Raw genomic sequence first — 19,263 nt, forward strand, 5'->3', positions numbered from 1 at the left:
GGAGAAAAGGGGACAAGAGACTTACTTGTGCTCCGTGAGACGCGTGCCTTCAGGGAAAAACGGCATGTGGCGGGTTGTTTCTCGCAGCGTGATTTGTAGCGTGAGAGAATTATTGCGATCGAATGACGGGAATTCTCGAAGAGAACGCGTTCTTCGTAAGTCATAACGCTGTAATTGAATATAACTTATCACGGGTCAGTTAACGCATTGGCTGTTACTGACTGGTATGTAGCGTTAATACCATTATTTTAATAAATAAACTTCGACAAATAAATAGACTGCAAGTAAGACAGCGACTGACGTGTTAAAATAAAAATCATTGTTACTTAATGTTCAGATTATTAGATGTTAGAATTTAATCTTGAAGTTAAGATTAATAATCTGTGGAAGACACAATGTTTATGTTGAAATAATATTCAATGATGTTTATTAAACAGAACTACAGAACCTGATGTACATAAGCGAGTGATATAATTAACAACGTATACAAGAATTGTTGATTGTTGGCCAGTTACTCTCAGACTAGACTTAGGTAGTGACCCATGATACCTTAAATATTTTGAACCCCATTCTCTATACAGTAATGAGTATGACCTGTGTGGGTGTCTATGTAAGGGTATTTATGCCTATGCGTGAAATATCGTTGTATTCCAACATTAGATGTATGTAAATACAAAGGAATGCGTGGATAAATTGTAAGGTAGAAAATATATATTTTGAATACTAAAGTGTAAATACAAGGTTCGGAATATAATATGAGCTGATCCAGATCCGCACGCTAGCAGTGTTACCCTATGACTGAAAACCCCGAAGCCAACGTTACCTGTGTACGGTTTATGGTTTGCCTTCGACGCAGTCTTTTGTCTATAGGCTGCCGATGGCTTCAGTGCTTGAAAAAACCAAAGACCAGATGTAGAGTTTTCTTAGAAGCGATGACCACTTCAACATTTAAAATAAAGATCTTTCTGACGAGAAAGATACGAATAAGCAACGATGGCAGTATGACTTTCGTTCCATCGAAATCGCAATTATTCGCGTTAGAAACAGGAACCAGCTTCGACGATGACATAGTTGTCGAGCAACAGGAAAATTCGAGTGCCGAAACGCGTCCGCAATGCATCTCGATCGACGCTGACAATACCAAAACACGAAGACAGCGGAATTGTGATTCATTCGCGAGAATTCATTTATGTTCTGGCAGAATTCAGTTACAGTTTCGATCTTGATGCAAATTCACGACTCAAAGGTGTTCAACGCCTGGAAACGTGGGTGCCGATCCATTCCAAGATTGAACTCCGGTTGAACGCTAGATGCGAATCAAACTCAAAATCTGCGGAAACTGCATCCACGCGAACCGTTCTTATCTTCGAAAAGAGATAAAGGAGCTGTATCACTGGCGAGAAACTTTAACTGGATATACGTCTTGCGAGAGGATCTTATTAAATTTCTTTCGAGATCGTACGATTTTCACCGACACACGCTCGTCTCTTCTTTTTTCAATCTACTGCATTGCGGACAGGACTCTTGCGGAGAATTATATTTGATACATTTTCCCAAGCGATAAATTCCTCTGGTAGCCATCCACATGTTATTTAGCAATTAAGTTAGAAAAATTTACCAATCGTCCAGCTGGACAAATTGTGAAGTACAAATTAAATAAAAAAAAAAAAAAGAAGAAAAAGAAAAGTTCCATAATACTCGTAATACGGAAGTACCATTTTTAGTATAAATATTCGACTAGCAACGACGATATTTTTATATTTTTTTTGGCAGTAAACAAATTAATTTCAATTCCGCTGTGTTTTAGATCGATTTATTTACATATCAAAGCAACCCGTCGTAGTTCGTCAAGCGACGAACGCTCTCGTAGCAACAGACGCTAACGTTTTGAAGAACCGATGAACGAAAGGACCGTCTGACACCCAATAGGTTTCGGCAATTAAACAGATGATTGTTCCCACTGATTGGCAATTGTAATTAAGCAACCACATGCATCACGTGTTGCGCCGTGTGTGCATTCCCTCGAGCGTGTATGAAAGAGGTCGAATCGCGAAAAAGCGTGTTACGAATTATCGAGAAATGTCGCGAAATTTCCGACCGCTGTCAGATCGGTCGAACGATCAACCCTATTTTTTTCGTTCCTCGTATGTCATTCGCATCGATCGTGGAATACGTAGTTGGTTTCGAACAATTTCATCCGCACGAACGAGCCCGTTTTTACCATTTTTATCATTTTCGGATTTTCTTGGTCGAATAGATACTCTCGCTGGAGACAATAAGACCGAAGGGATGAACAGGATTCGATAATTAGTGGTTGAAAATCGTGCAGGTGAGCGGAGATCGGTTGGACGATCGACGCTAATGACGATGAAACGTTGTGTCGTGAACGGCCAATTCGATCCCTATAATTAAACTCGATTTAACGAGATACGACTTTTTAATACGAGCTCGCGCCCATCCAGGGCAAACTTTGATGACAACGCGGAACATAATGGGCTGCGTTTGATGAGAGCTAATTACCAATGAACAGAGAAACGGATGCATCGGTATATGTAGCAGGAGAATACTCGTAGTTTCAAAGCTCATAGTTGTTAATTGGAATGTTGTAATACGGCCTTGTGACAACACTAGAACCAACGAGGAACGAATTTTTCGTTTTTTAAACCGTTTATAAAGGAAAGCAGAGAGCAGCGAAAAACACGTCTCCTAACTTTTTAATTGCTTCTAACGTTATTACTACATTTAAAATTTATCACAAAAAATCTACAAAAGAAATTGAGAATTTCATTAATAAAAAATTCTGTCGCGATCTTCCAAAGGCGCAACGTCGTTAAAACTTTTTCGCTAAAGAAAGAAGAAACAACGGAAGCACGATCGCGAACAAAAAAAGCTGACCGGAAAGTTCTCGCACCCCGGTTCACAGGGACCAAGGAGGAAAAGTCGAGTAACGAGTAACGAGTGACAGAAGTTTAAAGGAGACAGGTAATCGGTGTCTCCTCGAAGGAATAAATGTCGCGACTCATTGAATCTTCGTCATCCGAGCCGCGAACTTATTCCGCGCGAACGCGTTGTCGCGCGATCGAACTAGTCGCGCATAAAGGCGTTGACCCGCGCCGATGTTCGACGTACCGCGAGAAATTCGATGCCACGATCTATTGGTACGGAAATCCGCGTTCCTTCGTGCATCGCGCAGAAATTTCTTTCGAAAGTCCATCTGCAAGGAAATGTCCAAATCAATTTACGTCGAGTGCCAACGACCAGCCGACACGAAACGAATAGGAATGCTGGTTAGTCGGGAAGTACGTCTATAAAAGTACTATGAAAAACTATAAATTGGTTATCTTGACTACCTTTGCAGCTCTAGCGTTAAATGACAGACACGCGTATTTATTAAATTTTCAACACGCGTGTAATTAATATAAATCTACGAAGTTTATCTTTCCGATTTTTATTACGGACTGAGATAAAATATATTGCGAAAAGAGACGTTCGCTATTTTTTTCAATATTTTCGTACACGACATCTAGTAAACTTTTCAAACTCTTAACTTTTCAAAAGGATTCAAGTCGCTTGGTCCAATTTTTGAAAAAGTTATTCTCTTTTAAATAGCGTGCCAATACTTATGTTCCTAGCTGTATGTTCGATTGAATTCGAGAATTGGATACGGAATTGGCAATGGAACTTATGATGTTTCGCGTCTTTTGAGCGTTTCAACGATTTCCTGGGATTGCGAAGAATCGGGAGAACGAATATAGCTTGACTTGGTTTAGGGGATATCGGTGTATGTGTGCGAAGCTTTTGTCGAAGTGGAACTGAAAACTACCACTCTGTGCTTGGAAAATTTATACCCTTGCGTGTGTACGGGTGGTGGTTTCCCCTCTGAAATCGTTTCAGGCGATAATTTATGGGCTGTTGAATGTTGAAGAATCTGGGACCTAGGGTGTTTCGTTTAAATTCTTTTCTACACATGGATATAGCATTGTTTGATGGCTTATTTCTGGGCTATAGCAGTTTTACTGTCTATTTAAATTCAACATACAATTATTCGGACCATTAGATTATAATTATTTTACTGATTCTTTTTCTATCGATATATTTTGATCTTCGATAGAATTTCTGATTGTCCAACGCGTCTTTCAACGATAAATAATCATTGAAATACGATGAAGTCTGATATCTGGGATATCGTTCGCTCGTTACTCTTGTTACGTTAGGGTCGGTTTCGTTCGGATTATAGCAGGATATCGATATTAAATGTCTTATTAGAAGAAAACACGCTGTTCCCTGTGTTTATCCTCACTGATGGGAGACCAGCCAATCGGCTTTTTCGTCCGCCACCTAATCAATGAAGAAATAGGAACTGGGAACTTGATAGGTTCGTATTATAGTCTTTATTCCATTAATGTTCTTCGAATGTTTCGCAATTTCGATCGTTCTGCGATATTTCTTTCAAAGTATTCTAGAAATTCATTCAGGATTTATCGTTTCTCGTTTTCGAAAGGAGAAAATTCTGCGAAACATCTTTTATAATAGTCGTCTTTTTTTTTTTCTAAAATCGATCGACAAAATGCAGAAAGCTTTCGTATAGAACCGTAATCAATTTCAGAGTGCAACATCATTTTTCAAGCATCACGTTTTCGACCGCAGATTTAAAAAGTTTTTGTAAACCACGAGAAGTAATCGTGTAAGCTGTAAGCTCGAAACATGTATCCTCAGCATTGATCTGTCACATTTTTGAAAAATCACGTACAATCGAGAAAGAAAAATAAAAAGATCGTTTGTAAAACCATATTTGTCGAATGCTGGAATTACGTACGTTATCAACATTGTAATTCGTATCGTATCGGGCGCGTGCAGGAGCGTGCGTTTACGTCGATATTCAAAGCGAGAACAACGAGTAGCGTTCACGATACTTCCGACCCTATCCACCTTGACGAACAATTGTAAATCCAGCCGTTCCTGGCACAGCGCACAAACGCGTTCACATACGTGTCCCGGAAATGCAGATATCTTGCGAATAAACCAAACGCACGAGGACGTATTTTTAATTTTCAATCAACGCTGCCACGACCTAAAATCAGTTTCGGTTTAAACCTTCGTCGGAAGATTATAAAACTAGTCGGGCGAGGAACGAACGAACGAAATATGCGCCGGTAGCATCGGAGAAAAACGTCGATTGGATCATTACGACGCTTCAATATCGCTAAGAAGGAGAAAAACTGTTTCCGATAGGTAGTCGAGTTTCTATCTTGCAACAAACAGCAAAAAGTTTTGCCAAGATAAATGTAATGAAATCTTCCCGGGATAATCACTCGCAATCTACCATAGAACCCCAGATAAATGGAATATTATACCTAAATCGTTTGATCCATTATTGGCGTTATCTTCCTTTATCATTTACTTTCCGTTAAGCATTTGAAATTCAGTGGAGATTTATTTCGGCTGTACCTGAATACTTTGACATTTGGCTAATAATTTAAACCGAGGCTTCTCGTCATATTCTAAAAGAACGTGACAGTTGCAAAATAACAGGTACACAAGCGTTTGTTAACCGCGTAGATAATTACCGATAACCAACTTTCCGCAAACATGACAACGGAGAAAATAAAACATAAATAGACAGGAGAGCTGGGATTACGGGGACCGCACGTGGCGAAGATACGCTGCATCTTGATGAATAACAAAGAATCGGTGCAATGCAGCGTGCAGAGTGTAGAGCAATAGATTGGAGCGTGGCTCGGTTTGTTCGACGGTGCAACAAGTCGGATTAACAGCTGTTTCTGTTGGCGTGCACGGTTCTATGTTCATGGTGGCCCGACTTGGCCTCGGTCCAACTTCGTTTTTCGAGTGCTTTACCGAACTTGGTCATTGCGCCCGCGAATGCCTGATAAGAAACATCACGCGAGAATAATTGCCGACTGTTTAGTTCGGTGCCAAAACACAATTCGTTGACATTACAAGAGAGCAGTAACACGAAGACGAGAAGACTTTTGAGATCGTCAAAGAATCATTGTCTTCTTCAAAGGATTACTTTTTGCCACGTTAAATTCTTTTCTAAAATCATTTGAAAGAAAGAACGTCGATAGAGATTTGTGGAAATTAACATTTACGTATGCATTAACGTTTCGTAATGCGGATTACCGATTGTATCATGATTCCGCGAATGGGTATGTACGCGATCGGGTTACAGATTGACCTGCGTCTATAATGATCGGTCGATGATCAGATTGCAACGGAACGCGCGATCGATGAATGCTTGCGAAGTCAAGTTATTACTATCGCGAACACGACTGCAAGAGAAATGGTGTATTAAAAATTCGTTCCAGTGAATACGATTGAGCCGGCGAAGGAATGCGAAGACGTGACTCGTAGGAAATTTTTCCACGAGTAATTAAGATGAGCGGTTTATTGGTTCGAGATACCTAATTTACGAAGCAATTGGCAAAAAAATGCTCGGATTGACGAAACCTGTAATTTATCGTCTGCCAGGTCGAAGAACCTCCGCAATTCAGTTCAGTCACATCTCGTTTAGCACGATTGAATCAAAATGTACCTTGTAGGTGTCGCGTAGATGAACTGACAGAGTTTTTATATCTTCTAAATCATTCCTCGCGCGATTGCCCAACGTGGTTCTCCGAATGTGCGAAAATTTGTCTTCGTGCAGCACCACAACTCGGTAGAAGAATAGTAAAAATGCGGCGAAATATATCATTGAAACGCGAACATTCGTGAAAATCCGAGTACCGGTTAGAACATCGGTTGTCGGAGGTGTTGTCGAAACCGGGAACGAGAATCGACGAATCGAGAAGACACGAAGATGCGAAGAGCGTGCGATGCTTACCTCAGGGACGTAGGCAGAGCTTTGTAAGTTGAAAAACTTGAGAATGAGGTTTGAGACATGCACAGCGATTGCTGTTTAGGACCCGTTCAGGTCCTTGTTGCGTTCGCTGTTCCTTTTCTTCGAATCCTGTGTCTTTGGCCCTTCTTCCTTCGCCCGATAACGCGTACGCGAATCACTTGATCAAACACACGCGAGGCGAAGCGGCATCGACGAACAAGCGGCAATTCTTTGTTTTCCCCCAAGTTCAACCGGAAGAGGCGATATCACTTCGTTTTGAATGATGCTGTCGACCCTCCGACTTGGTCGCACCTGCGACGTTCTCTTTGCTGTCGTTCCTTTTGCGAAGCACACGTCGTTCTCTCATTGATCTTGCGACATCAGCCACGCGATTATCCGCACGAGGCTGTGGCCGAGACGAATCACCGAGCAGCAGAGAAGCGACGCCGGTGCGAAGCGCTGACTGAACCACTGGCAAACCACCGAGGGGTGGTCCGTATCATGCGGAGGTCCCTCTACTCTCTCTGCCGCTTTCCTTCGTCTCTCTCCTCTCCCCTCTCCAGCTCGCTACCTCCCTCCCACTCATCCTCGCCCCTTCCACTCTATTTCCCTCAGTATTTCTGTTTTACTCGTTCATCCCTTTTCCTTCTCACTCCCTTTCGTTTTCTATTCTTCTACTTCCTACGGTCCTCGTTTTTCGTCCACTTCAACCCCGATACGTAGCCTTATTCCTTCCGCTCTCTTTCGACTCTAGCCACATCTTACTCCAGTTTGCTCATCCTTTATAGAGAGTCTCTCGCTAGCTCTTTCCTTCTCTCTGTCTAACTCTTCCTCCAGCTAGCTCTCCTCCTTCCTGTTGCTCCTACGCTCCCTTTTGCCCCCTGTCCATCCTTCCATTCCACTAACTAACCCTCTCCGTTACTCCTGGCTCTTTCATCTCCCTCGATTTCCACTCCTCTTGCTTCTCTACCCTCGTTGCCACTTTCATCCACGTTACACCGTCGGTGTAACAGCGTATATACACGTTACAGAAAGAGGTACAGGTCGTCGTGATCCTACGATCCTGCGCTCTACCATCAGGTGCACCACCAGCTCTCCTGCTACCGACCAGGCTCAGACTACTTCTGCATACTTGATGCGGGCAAATACGTTACCGGTTCCATGTTTCTTCGCGTTTTTACGCTCGAACATATGCGTCCCTGTTCGAATTTTGTTGTATAAATATGAAACAACGTAGAGCTCGGTTTGATAGAACTAAATAAATAGAAACGAAGGATTCCGTATTATCTGTTTTCTAATTTCCATTGTTAACATCGATGAATCACGTGATTATTAATGCACAATGTGTTCTGCAACAACACAGCTCAATTATGAATATATCAAACAATGGAATTCTATTGGAATTTAACACAATATTTAAGTATTGGTAGAAGAAATCTACATTTTAACAACAAATGTTTCGTTGATCAATCATTGTTCATCACATTTCCTTCTTTTATTTTCAGTCGATATAGTAAAAATTATTCGTGCTATTCGCAATTCTTTACATTACTCTGTCTTCCTAAAATGTTTTAATTACAGTCTTGACATTTACATGATCAGTATCGGGAAGAAATGTCATTGTAAATAACATATGATGTGACAAATGATTAGTATCCGGTCGATAACGGTTACCTTTTCTTAAATTATACATATTTGTCTAGTCGTAACGACATGCATCTTTCCTTAAGGTGTCTTGTATTTCTTAAGTGGAGGACTTCAAATCATATCTAATCCATAAAGTTTTAATTACAATACACATATGTATATATCAATTCCCGATTTCTCCCTTTAATGTAATTTTTTTCCTTCTTTTTGCTGAAATAATGTTTATGCGACGTAATTTTTCTAGCTCTCTTTAAGATTTTGATATATACAGGCCTTGTGATTGTAACGTAACGCATATATGCATAAGTAGTCTATTGAAACGCTGTCCCGTGCATTTGACGTAAATAAACGAGGTAAATATAAACCTTTAATATAGTTAATTTTCAGTAACATCTACGTTGCAGCTTTCAATTATTTACACAACATTGGTTCATTGAAATTCACGTGGTTATGCTTCACTTGATGTTGAAGCTTTAAGAGCATCTGGCAAAGTAAACCTTCTCTGTTTCTATTCTCTACGACTGTTTTTCTGTTCTAAATGGCAGCAATGTGTAATTATTCGAGTAAATATAGTATAGGAATGAGAGTGATAAATTAATATTTTAAAACTTAAACAAATAAATAACATAATAGATATTTAATTTTTAACAATAAATTGAAGTGTATCATGTTTATTTTTTATCGTTTAGAATATATTTAGAATAGTCTGTGAGTACTGGTGTGAGAGAAAGAGAAAAACTTCTTTATAATTCTGATAATTTGTTTCATAATTCATATCATTAAATTTAATTTTTAATGTGATGCAATAATTCGTTTTAATATATTACTTGGATTATAGGAATGTAAAATAACATTCGCAATAATATTAATAAATCCTATTTATTTATACCATTAGATGTATTACAGTGTTACAGATACAGTGTTACACGTTGATTAAAGTTATTTAATCTAATCGTGTATTTTAGTTTTCCTGTTTCTCAATAAGATGATTTACGATTGTACAGCAGTGCGTGTACAGTCTTTATTTGGTAACTACTATAAATATTTATTTACTATATTCCTTTTGTCTGATATAAAATTAGATGGTATTAGGCATATGTATAGTATCAAATATAGTAGACATGCTATATTTTAAAGTAGAATCCTTTCTAATAAGTGCAGCACGTGGATCATCGGGTCTATAAACTGAAATATAACAATTAGAATAAAATATTCTTTTCTAATCATCTAAAAAGTTAGAATAACATGGACTTAAATTTTATTGATCGATATTACTAAATATACCAGGATAATTTTATTTGGATGCTTACATAGTAATATAATTTATATAGCTGAAAAAATTTTAGTACTTACTGCTAATATAATCGAAGTATCTTGCAACAGGATTTGAATGAGTTTTTCCATACAAAATTACTGTAATGAGAGGTATATATACCATTATACCAAGAGGTGCATATGCTGCCACTACTTGGTTAGATTCTCGAAACTTAAACCACATGTGCTTTATTCCATCCCCTGTGACATTAATTAAATTTTTATTATATATTCATTATGCATTTATTATGTAACGTACAAGTAGGTTTATGAAATGCCTCTTTAAGGGCATCCAGAAATGCGAGTCTTCTTATTACTTTTACCATTGTTCTCGACTTATGTAACTTGTCCACAAAACTGCTGTAAAACGTAAAACGACCTCTACACTATAGGAGTGTAACGCGGGTAATTCGAACTAATTTGTTTTCACAGGATTGTAGAAAGTAGTGAATTGGAACGATATTAATCCTTAATCTAAAGTTATTAATTTCATTTTCATTTATTCATTACTTTTGCCATATTTCTAATTCTATTATTTAAAATCTCAAACTTATTACATTTCATTAATTTATTCAGGAAAAGATGTCAAAACATACTTCATATCTTATTTCATATTTTAAAAATACACATCCATATTGTTTCTTGTTACATTTTTCATACAACTTTTTGTGCAGTACAATCTTATTTGACTGAAAAAGAGAATAATTGCAGAGTCAATGAAAATATAATTTTAGTTGAAAACTCATGAGTACATTTCAGTTGTATCGTCCTGCCATCTTACGACCGGCGTGACAAGTAGAAGCTAAATGGCAGTTATGGCTGCCATCGCGAGGCCTTTAATTAGTGACAAGTGATTCGGAAGGGTGTTTTTCATTTTCAGTGTTAAAGGGATCGAGTATAATTTGTTAAAATTCATAATATAGGCCCTTATGGGCCTCGATATTCAGGTAAGCGTGCGAATCTTTTTAAATTAAAACTACTATATCCAAATATTTAACGCTTTACGTGGTTATTGCATACCCTTGTTCCCACGCACGACTTTTTACATTTTTCTTTTGAAAAAATTCCGTTGTTTTTGCAAATGTCATTCGTATATCTGTATTTGTCTGAGTCGATATTTACGGGTATGGCTGGTCATAGTTGGCTAATTGTAAATAGTCGTATCGAAACTATCCGGAACAAGTATGTAGTCGTTTCAATTATGTCATTGGGATTTTCTTCCAACGAGGAGGCTAAAATTTCTTACTCGTATATCGCTTATGTAGCTTTTCATAGAAATTGAACAAGAGTATGTCTAATAAGGTTTTTATTGCAACTTTTAATAAATGTTTACTCTATTTTGGGGTTAAGTTGGGCCTCCCGCATTGACGAACGTTACTTCGAGGCATCGATAAGACTCGATACTCTTGTGGTTACTATAGACGCAGACAGATGCCTCTACGTGTAATAATTTGAAAAAAACGTTCCTGTGTTTTTTGATATATGGTGGTGTCCTGCTAAAAAAAATCACGAAGCTTCTTCGTTACATTTTGTAAGTTATTAATTTATTGTAGTCTTATCAGAAATTCTATACGAATTTATATATTTTCAAAAACCAAGAGATATAAGCTACTGTATGTAGATACTTACTTATAGAGATATGATTATAGATACGTACTTGTAGATTTGGAAATTAATAACAAAATCTTGTGGACATTTCACACGATTTTTCGTCATCATATCGTTTACCGTACTTATTTCGTTTTCGGAAAAAGTTACTGGTACTACTTCTTCACCAAGCTATCAATTATCAGGAAAAAATTGGACCACTGATAGATCGAACTGATCGACTCCATTTTCCGTACATTTCTTAATTTTACTATTACAATACGTTATTCGTATTTAATTTTTCAAAAAACCGAACAATTAATCTCGAACAGTTATCTTTGTGATTTAAACGAAACGAAAAGAAGGGGAAGAAAGAGAAAGTTCATAATCGATAGCGTAAAACATCTAAGTAAGAAGGAGAAGAAAAAAGAAAGATAATTAAAGAAGGGGAGAAAAGAAGAGGGCCGTATAGTCCGATAAATTGTCTATCGCTTAATTGGCTAGTTTTTTCTGGCCGTTCGATGCGAATAGTTCGATGAAAGAAAGAAGCAAGAATTGACAGTGATCGATTCGGTGGATTCGAGTGGATCGCGGTGGGTGGAGTGGAGAGGGAGGTTCGCGATAATTACAAGCGCGTTTCTTGCTCGGTGCTCGCGCTCGTCGAATTCTGACTCGCGATTCGGCCAACGTGGCTCGCTTTCCGAGTTAGCCAGCGCTGCGGAATTTCGGCGTTCCCCGGGAAAAAGCAAGTAGAGGCTTCTCCGATCTTCCACAAAAACTTACGCTTCCGAACCTGGCGACACGTGCTCCGACAGGACCACACACGTGGCTCCCTAGTTTCCACCCTTTCCCCCTTTATGTCTTCCTTATTTCGTTCAATTTTTGCACGCTTCCGATCGCGCCTCCCTCTTCGAGGAATCGAAAGGGGATCGGCATCGTTGCCCTACTCGTCTTCGATGCAGTTCGGACCAGACGCTTATCGAAAATAAGAAATTCAACCTGTTCCATCATCATTTAATCGAGAAATTCACTTGATCGGAAACTAAGTAAATTCTATTCCGATAAATAGAGTTCTATCGTATTGACATAATTCACCGCGTAGGGGCCTGTTGCTTCTTGGCTAGACATTTATGAACGATTTCTTCGCGTCGAAATTATGAAGCTTGCGAATTAGATGGCTAATTCAAAAGTCGTATTTGCGATAACAACACGTATTATCGCTCTGTGTATCATATTTTATCTGCCTGTTACCTGTTATCGCGTAGATTTGCCTGATGCAATAACACCATTCGTTGCATGCTTTATCATATATGGAAACTATGTTTATTTCAAAGATTAGTAAGCCGTTTTAACGACGCACCACGTTATCCGCTATTTTTAAGCTTAAAGTTTTATCGATCGTCCCTATCTACCATCTCAAAGTGCAAAAGTTGCCCCGAAGATCCTCGATCTGATACGTCCATAGGCTAGTACACGGTACATAGATTTGCGTGTCGAGTCGCATCGATATTTATTCATGGCACTGGTCATGCAGTCGCGTTCGCACCTGCACCGACATCTCCCTGATAAAATCTACTCCTGTTGCTGAACATTAGATTTCCCGATTCACCTTATCTCTTTTTGCTCGACGTCGTTACCGGTTTTCAAAATTCGCGTGTACCGCTACTACGGAATTTCCTATACGTATACGGAATACCACGGGTATTCGTGAGAATAAGTCAAAATAAAAGCTTAACAAAACTCTTTCGATCAATATCTTGCTTTTAAAGTACAAGAAACAAGTAACCGTTGCGTCGTTATTTCGAAATTATCTTCGCGAACACTACAGTGTAATCGAGTGAGTGGCATGTGCAGCTTGTAAGCTCGCTGCCAAACTCATTGTTTTAATTAATCCGGATTTACGGTGCAAAAAGGCGAGTCTAAGGCGGACAAATGGTCATGGTCTTCGGTGGGTTGGCAAGAGGCGCGGACACATCGGCGGGAAAACGGCGCTGACCTGCGAATACTGTTGAATTGTTTCTAAAACAGCAACGCGGATAGTTGCTAATGAGTTCCCAGTAATATTTAGGTTGGATTGATTGATGACTCGCGAGGAAATTTGTTTTCTCGTTTTATTTAACCGCTACGGTGACAAGTATCGTTCTTTCGACTATCTGTGCGACCGCCGTTTATTATTTTCCACCTTGTAATTACGATTCGCGCTTTTCTAATTGTACCAGAGAAATACGTTTAATCGAATCTTGGAGAAAATATATTTTTCTTTCAATAACAGAATGTTCTTTGGAGTAACTTTTCATTTTCCATTTGATTTGCCGATTTCTTCAAGATTCCGCGTGTTTCTATTAAAAAATTCTCGTTTGGTGGTTCTGGTATTAAGGGTGACCTGTTACATGGTCAGTCGAATATTCTTATCGAATCAAGTGCATTAACTATGTCTCTCAGCGAACCGAAGCGTTCTGGAACTCAACCAACCTGCTTATTCTACTCCTAATGCACATACATATATTCGTGACAACTTAAGAACATAATGTAATCAAAGAGGTATTCACCTGTTGAAATTGGATAGAGTCCATTGACGTCGTCACACTTGCTTGCATTTCATTACCAAGTAAGATATGACTCTACTGCTAATCATAGTTCTGCCATCAGTTAGCTTTCCCTCTACGTTAAATTTCCTTTCGGATCTTCCACTATGTATTATTCCAATTTTACCTAGGAATTTTAAATACAATCGCACGACAAACAATTGCTACAAACTATAATTTTTTTCGTCCTATTCTTTCAATTTCTTTTCTCTTTGTTTTTTTGTTTTTCTGCTTGTTATACACGTTGTCAATTTCGCGACAGAGCGCAAAACCCTTTTCCTCGTCGCGCGGTATTTTGAATCTGGCAGTGGGCAAAGCTGGCACAGATTACGCTTTGGCGTATTATTATGCGAAAGGCGTACAAGACGCGTAGGTCGGCACAGCGACGAGTATTATTGTCGTTTTGGCAGCTCGCGCGATTTTCGTGATTTAATGCACCGGATACCCTCGAGCGGTCGCGTTCGCCAATGCACTCGTCCACTCATTGAATTGTAATTCGCCTTTTTCGCGGTGTCCTACGAACAGTCTCTTTAGAGCTGCTGCGATCAGACTGCGATGCAATGTGGTGCATTAACGAAGGCATGAGGTATGCTCGTTGGTATGAGGAACTAGAGGATTTAAATGAACCTTTCTTGAATCTAATTCTTTGAATGGTAGTTTATTTTTATTCCTTCTACATGATTATATCTACATTCGCTGTTTGACCGTCGACAATGTCACACTAAGTTGCCATATCTGATACCAAGTAACTGTTCGAACATATTTTACAACATCAAACGAATATTTCCATCGTACTCTTGTATTTTATCTGATGGTTGACGACAGTAGAATTATTATACACTTACGATGTTTAAAGGTTTCTGTGACAGAAATTTAAATGTTGAGCGGTCGTTAATAAAGTCAAGGACACGATATTCATCCTTCTGGTCTGGTCGAATATAAATCATATTTTTATCGAAACGTACAGAATGAGCGTCCGGCGGTAATCCAACTTTCTCTCTCGTGAAATAACCACAACGAGATCGATATCCTCCCGCTGGTAAACAGATCATAATTTCTGTCGTCGAACACGCTCATCGTCTTGTTTTACGATGGCCGTACGTGGCCTGCCATTTCGTTCGAAATGAATTTCCAGCAGGGCTCCGAGTTTATCGGCAAGAGTGTTCGATCGGTAATTTGTATTTGTCGTAAAGGATTTTTATTCAGCCGACTGTCTCTTAGTCGATGATTCAACGGTTGGCCCCCTTGTCACCGCTTTGCCGTGATATCCAGCTCTTCTTTTTATCATAAACAGCTTCTTTTACAACTTACAACATCGAGTCAGGATCGAGCGTCGATGTTATCCATCAACCGTTAAATCGAAGGAAGAATTTTTTCTTCAAGGTAGAATAAGAGAGGCGTGTCGTAAACTCGTCTCGTGTGGCGCCTCTGACCACCAAGTAAAAACCCTTGTCGCGTGTAATAAGCTATCGTCGCTACCGATCTCGAAAATGAAGTTGTACTTCGTGCCAAGTTTCGTCGACTGCCAAATTGAAGCGGCCGTAATAACGCGACCGAAGATTTTGCACTCGTCGCTTTCACATTGCGTCTCTTCTGCATCCATCGTTTCATTTTTCATTATGTCATACGTCTACGAGAAATTGTATCGATATCAACGAGCCTGATGACGATCGTCGGTTTTCACGTCAGGTGCGTGCTTTGGCATCGGTTCAACCGATTAAAAAATGCCCGCTGACGGAAGATTATTTTTAAAGCGTCGACCGCGCTACGTGGAAAGTTTCGTTCGCTGTTCATGCGTGGCAGCTGTCTTTGGGATATTAGAGTTGGGAAAGAAGAACAATCCGAGTAGCTTGGCTTGACAGTAGAACGAGGAATGTCACGATCAGACCGTCCGTATAGTTTATAGTCAGACAATCGAACGTTTTTTCTTTACTCTATTTCAATCAAATCTGAGACCTTCAGTTAAAAAGCGGACCGTGTTGGTGTAATTTTCTACTAAATATTCCTGTTGTATTCGTTTCATCGTCTACTTGAAACTAACTAAACATCGTCCACATAATTCTGAATGCAGAGATTCAACGAATACGTCTTCTTGGATACAGAATAAGCACCGAATGTAGATTTCGTAAACTTGTTTTCTAGCAATAGAATTTATTATCAAAATGGACACGCAGCAGCGTTGTTTAGATATTTAAACAACAGGTGCTACACGGTGTATATCATGTTCATTAGAGCGACGTTGTGTGCGAGTTGTTCGCGATGCAACACACGAGAAACGTTGTAGTGTTTCGGTGAAAAGCTGTTTGGCTTATGGCTAGATAGCAGGTAACAAAACGTCGTTATAACGCGTACGAGTGGGCGCTGTTGAGTGCGCTGGTCCGTATCCCGTTCCTCTTCCACTTTCATGCTTTTGACGCAGGTAATAGCAACCGCGACGTTCACTTTGTACCGTTTCGATCGCGATTTCTTCCCGGATGCGCTAATTTAACCCTTTCGAGTTATTACTCTGGCGAACAAGTTGGCCGTTTCGGTCGATGCAAAGCGTGAAATTTCATTCGGCACCTAAGTAAACGCGTTCCATCTAACGACGTTACGGAAGGTGCCTCGAAATTGGATCTTTCATCGTCGCCGTCTATTTAGAATCTAATATTGCGCACATGCACGCTTTTGTGATTCCTTTCAATGGTTTACTAAGCAAGAAAGCTAAATATCGCTTGGCAGGTATGTATTTTTGAATAAGTATTAATTCATCACAGCTGGTTTTACTTATCGCATTCAGTTAACCATTTTCGACGATGTTTGTATTCATACATTTTGGCATTTTACCATTTATTTGCGATTTTTATGGGGGCAGATCGAAAAGCTTGAACGATTCTAACACGAATCCAACGCAGCTGATGTTATTCGGCGCATTTCTTTTTTAACCATTTCCAAGGATACCTCGTGCATTTCTTAGCTTTTAGCGTTTTGTAACGTAGGTATTCGAGATTTTAGAAGGACGATTTGAAAAGTTTGAAAGGCGGACGAATTTTTGAGAAACCCTCTCGTCGTACAAAACGAAAAAGCTTTTTCCTACGTCGAATAACAAACACGGACAATTTCTCTGGATCACCTACACGACGATTTACGCAGGCGTGACGGCTAATAGCCGATAAGATCAACGATCGCGATTACTCTAATCGGTTTCGATCGATGCGGACGGTGGTCACGCGCTGCGAGTAGAATTTTCGTAGCGCGGAATCGGTTGGTTGGCGGAGGAACGAAGCGTGTAGCAATCAGTTGGAATCGAAAGCATCGATAAGCGATAATTCGAAATCATTGATCGTACTGTGGTAGAGTCAAAGCTACCTGCTATGGTAATTTATCGAGATTGTTAATTATTTAATCGGCAGGCTGGCGATCAGTAAATTGTACGTTCGCATGGTGGGCAAATTTATGGGGCGAAACGGTTTACAGCGAATTGCGGTTTTGTTCGTGTTTGGATGTCCGTTTGGGCGTTCGTTTCTAATTCAAGCTTAGTCGGACATCGCGGACTTCGCACCTGTCATCCGCTGCCAAATGTCTCGAATCATTAAAACAGAAAACGTAAACGTTTATGTTAAAAGTATCTGTTGAAGACATAAGACCGCCACTTGGCAGTGATGCTTTTGCCAAATACTTGTGCACCCGTCGGTCTTTCGGTTTACAGTCGCGTTCGCTTAATGACTCGTCAAATCGGCCGGCGCTGCTCCGCTCTGCTACTTGAAAATTGCTCGCCGCAAAAAATAGCCCTCTTTCTGATTACCTGTTTGCTTGTTCCTTGAAACGCACAGCTCCAGGCAGGATTCTACAGACATTTAACACACAGGACAATTTTGATATTCGGTTAAGGGAATTTTAACGTAATTGCTAACGTCGTTAATCATACAGAAAATACAATTATTCGATGATTCTATCGCAATAATCGAATTCGTAGCTTCGTCGTGGATATTCCAATGAAATTATATTATACGAATGAACGTTTAAAGCGTGATACGTCGAGGAATGCGGCAATTTAGTCGGCTGACATTAGACGAAGGTGCGAGGAATTTCGGTTGTTACGTATTCTGGGTATGGCGTAATCGGATGTTTCGTACGTCCGGTCCGGTATGAATTATTTCAGCGTGCTTGAGTTATCACATTCTTGATTCTCGAAATAAAGATCGTCTCGGTCACGAAGCGGGGAATCTCGGGGCGCGGGAACGCATTTCCAAAAATTGAAGAGACCGTTGCCGGGCAACAGCACCTGTCCGACGTCGTCAGGCACTGCTCTGGATTATTAACTTCCGACTGGCTGAGTTCGCGATTTACACCCTGTATGTGGATTTATTGGTTGGTCGGCTGGAATTTGCCCTTTTCGAATCCCTGGCGTTGCCCGATTCGCGTTCCTGTTTTTGTTATACAGCTGAGTTAGCTGCTTTGTCGCGTGACACGCAACAATGTACGCGGAACGGTTTGCTAAGACGCATTTGCCTCCTATTTCCATGAAATATTATTTCAGAAAATTATATTTTCGAATATAAATATTAGCATTTCTTCGAAGGTCATCTTTAAAAATAATACACATCTTTTCTCTCGATGGAACGTGTTCCGAAATTGTAAAATTGGTGTCATTAGCGAAAATTAGGTAACCTTCTACATAATGACTGTCGGAGTTAGAGGTCACGTTTGTAGGTTGTATTTTTTAAACAGTTATATTTGCCTCCGTTTAAACGATAGTGATGCAACGACTGACTTTTTTTTTGTATATTCGAGCGACAGTTTGAAATAAAATTTTCTTAGTCAAATAGTTACACGGCATCCTTTTGGTTACAGTTGGAGGAACGTGCGCAAACTTGAAACCGATGTACGAGCTCGATCGTCGGCAAAACCCTCGAGGGACTTTCCGATAGCATTTGTCTTGACAGTTGGTAAGCAAAGGAATTCCTTGTGTTTCGTCGCGGATCGTGTAAAAATCGGTCACGAGATCGTTGTAAACAGGCATCGTCGACACTAGAACCCGAAATAGTTAAGCCGAATTCTCAGACCAGCGTCGGCTTAGACGTTCGGCGTTGCCATTTGACAACGCCTACGCGTCAGCCGCGTCTGGATTAGAATTCATTGACAGATTTAGGGCCGGTTTCGTAATACCGATTAAAGTCACCGTAAAGCCTTAAAACAAATCGCGCGGGTACATCCTTCGAGAAGGATCTACAACGGAAATCTATTTGTCCAAACCTATCGGAGAAATCGTGTAACAAACGTTCGCTGATTCTATCACCTATCTATGATTCT

General features: G+C 39.8%; 2 protein-coding genes across 8 annotated transcripts in view; one reads left to right on the forward strand and one right to left on the reverse strand.

The window, feature by feature from the left end:
* The window catches only part of LOC139997945 (uncharacterized), a 281,403-nt gene that overhangs the window by 22,629 nt on the left and 239,511 nt on the right, over window positions 1-19,263 (forward strand). For 3 of the 7 annotated variants that reach the window (XM_072022035.1, XM_072022041.1, XM_072022042.1), the window contains exons 1-2: window positions 10,593-10,746; window positions 18,805-18,899. The gene's annotated coding sequence lies outside the window, so the exon portion shown is untranslated. Of the gene's footprint in view, window positions 1-10,592; window positions 10,753-18,804; window positions 18,900-19,263 lie in introns of those variants that run through there. The other 4 variants (XM_072022036.1, XM_072022043.1, XM_072022038.1 and 1 more) reach the window with 3 other exon arrangements.
* Window positions 9,349-10,173, reverse strand: LOC139997977 (uncharacterized). Its single transcript, XM_072022145.1, has 3 exons — window positions 10,059-10,173; window positions 9,839-10,000; window positions 9,349-9,670 (listed from the first exon to the last, which is right to left on the reverse strand). Exons 1-3 carry the CDS (start codon window positions 10,123-10,125, stop codon window positions 9,564-9,566), a joined length of 336 nt encoding a protein of 111 aa, XP_071878246.1. The 5' UTR covers window positions 10,126-10,173; the 3' UTR covers window positions 9,349-9,563.

This window comes from Bombus fervidus, chromosome 2 (genome assembly GCF_041682495.2).
Source record: "Bombus fervidus isolate BK054 chromosome 2, iyBomFerv1, whole genome shotgun sequence".
Classification (NCBI taxonomy): Eukaryota; Metazoa; Arthropoda; class Insecta; order Hymenoptera; family Apidae; genus Bombus; species Bombus fervidus.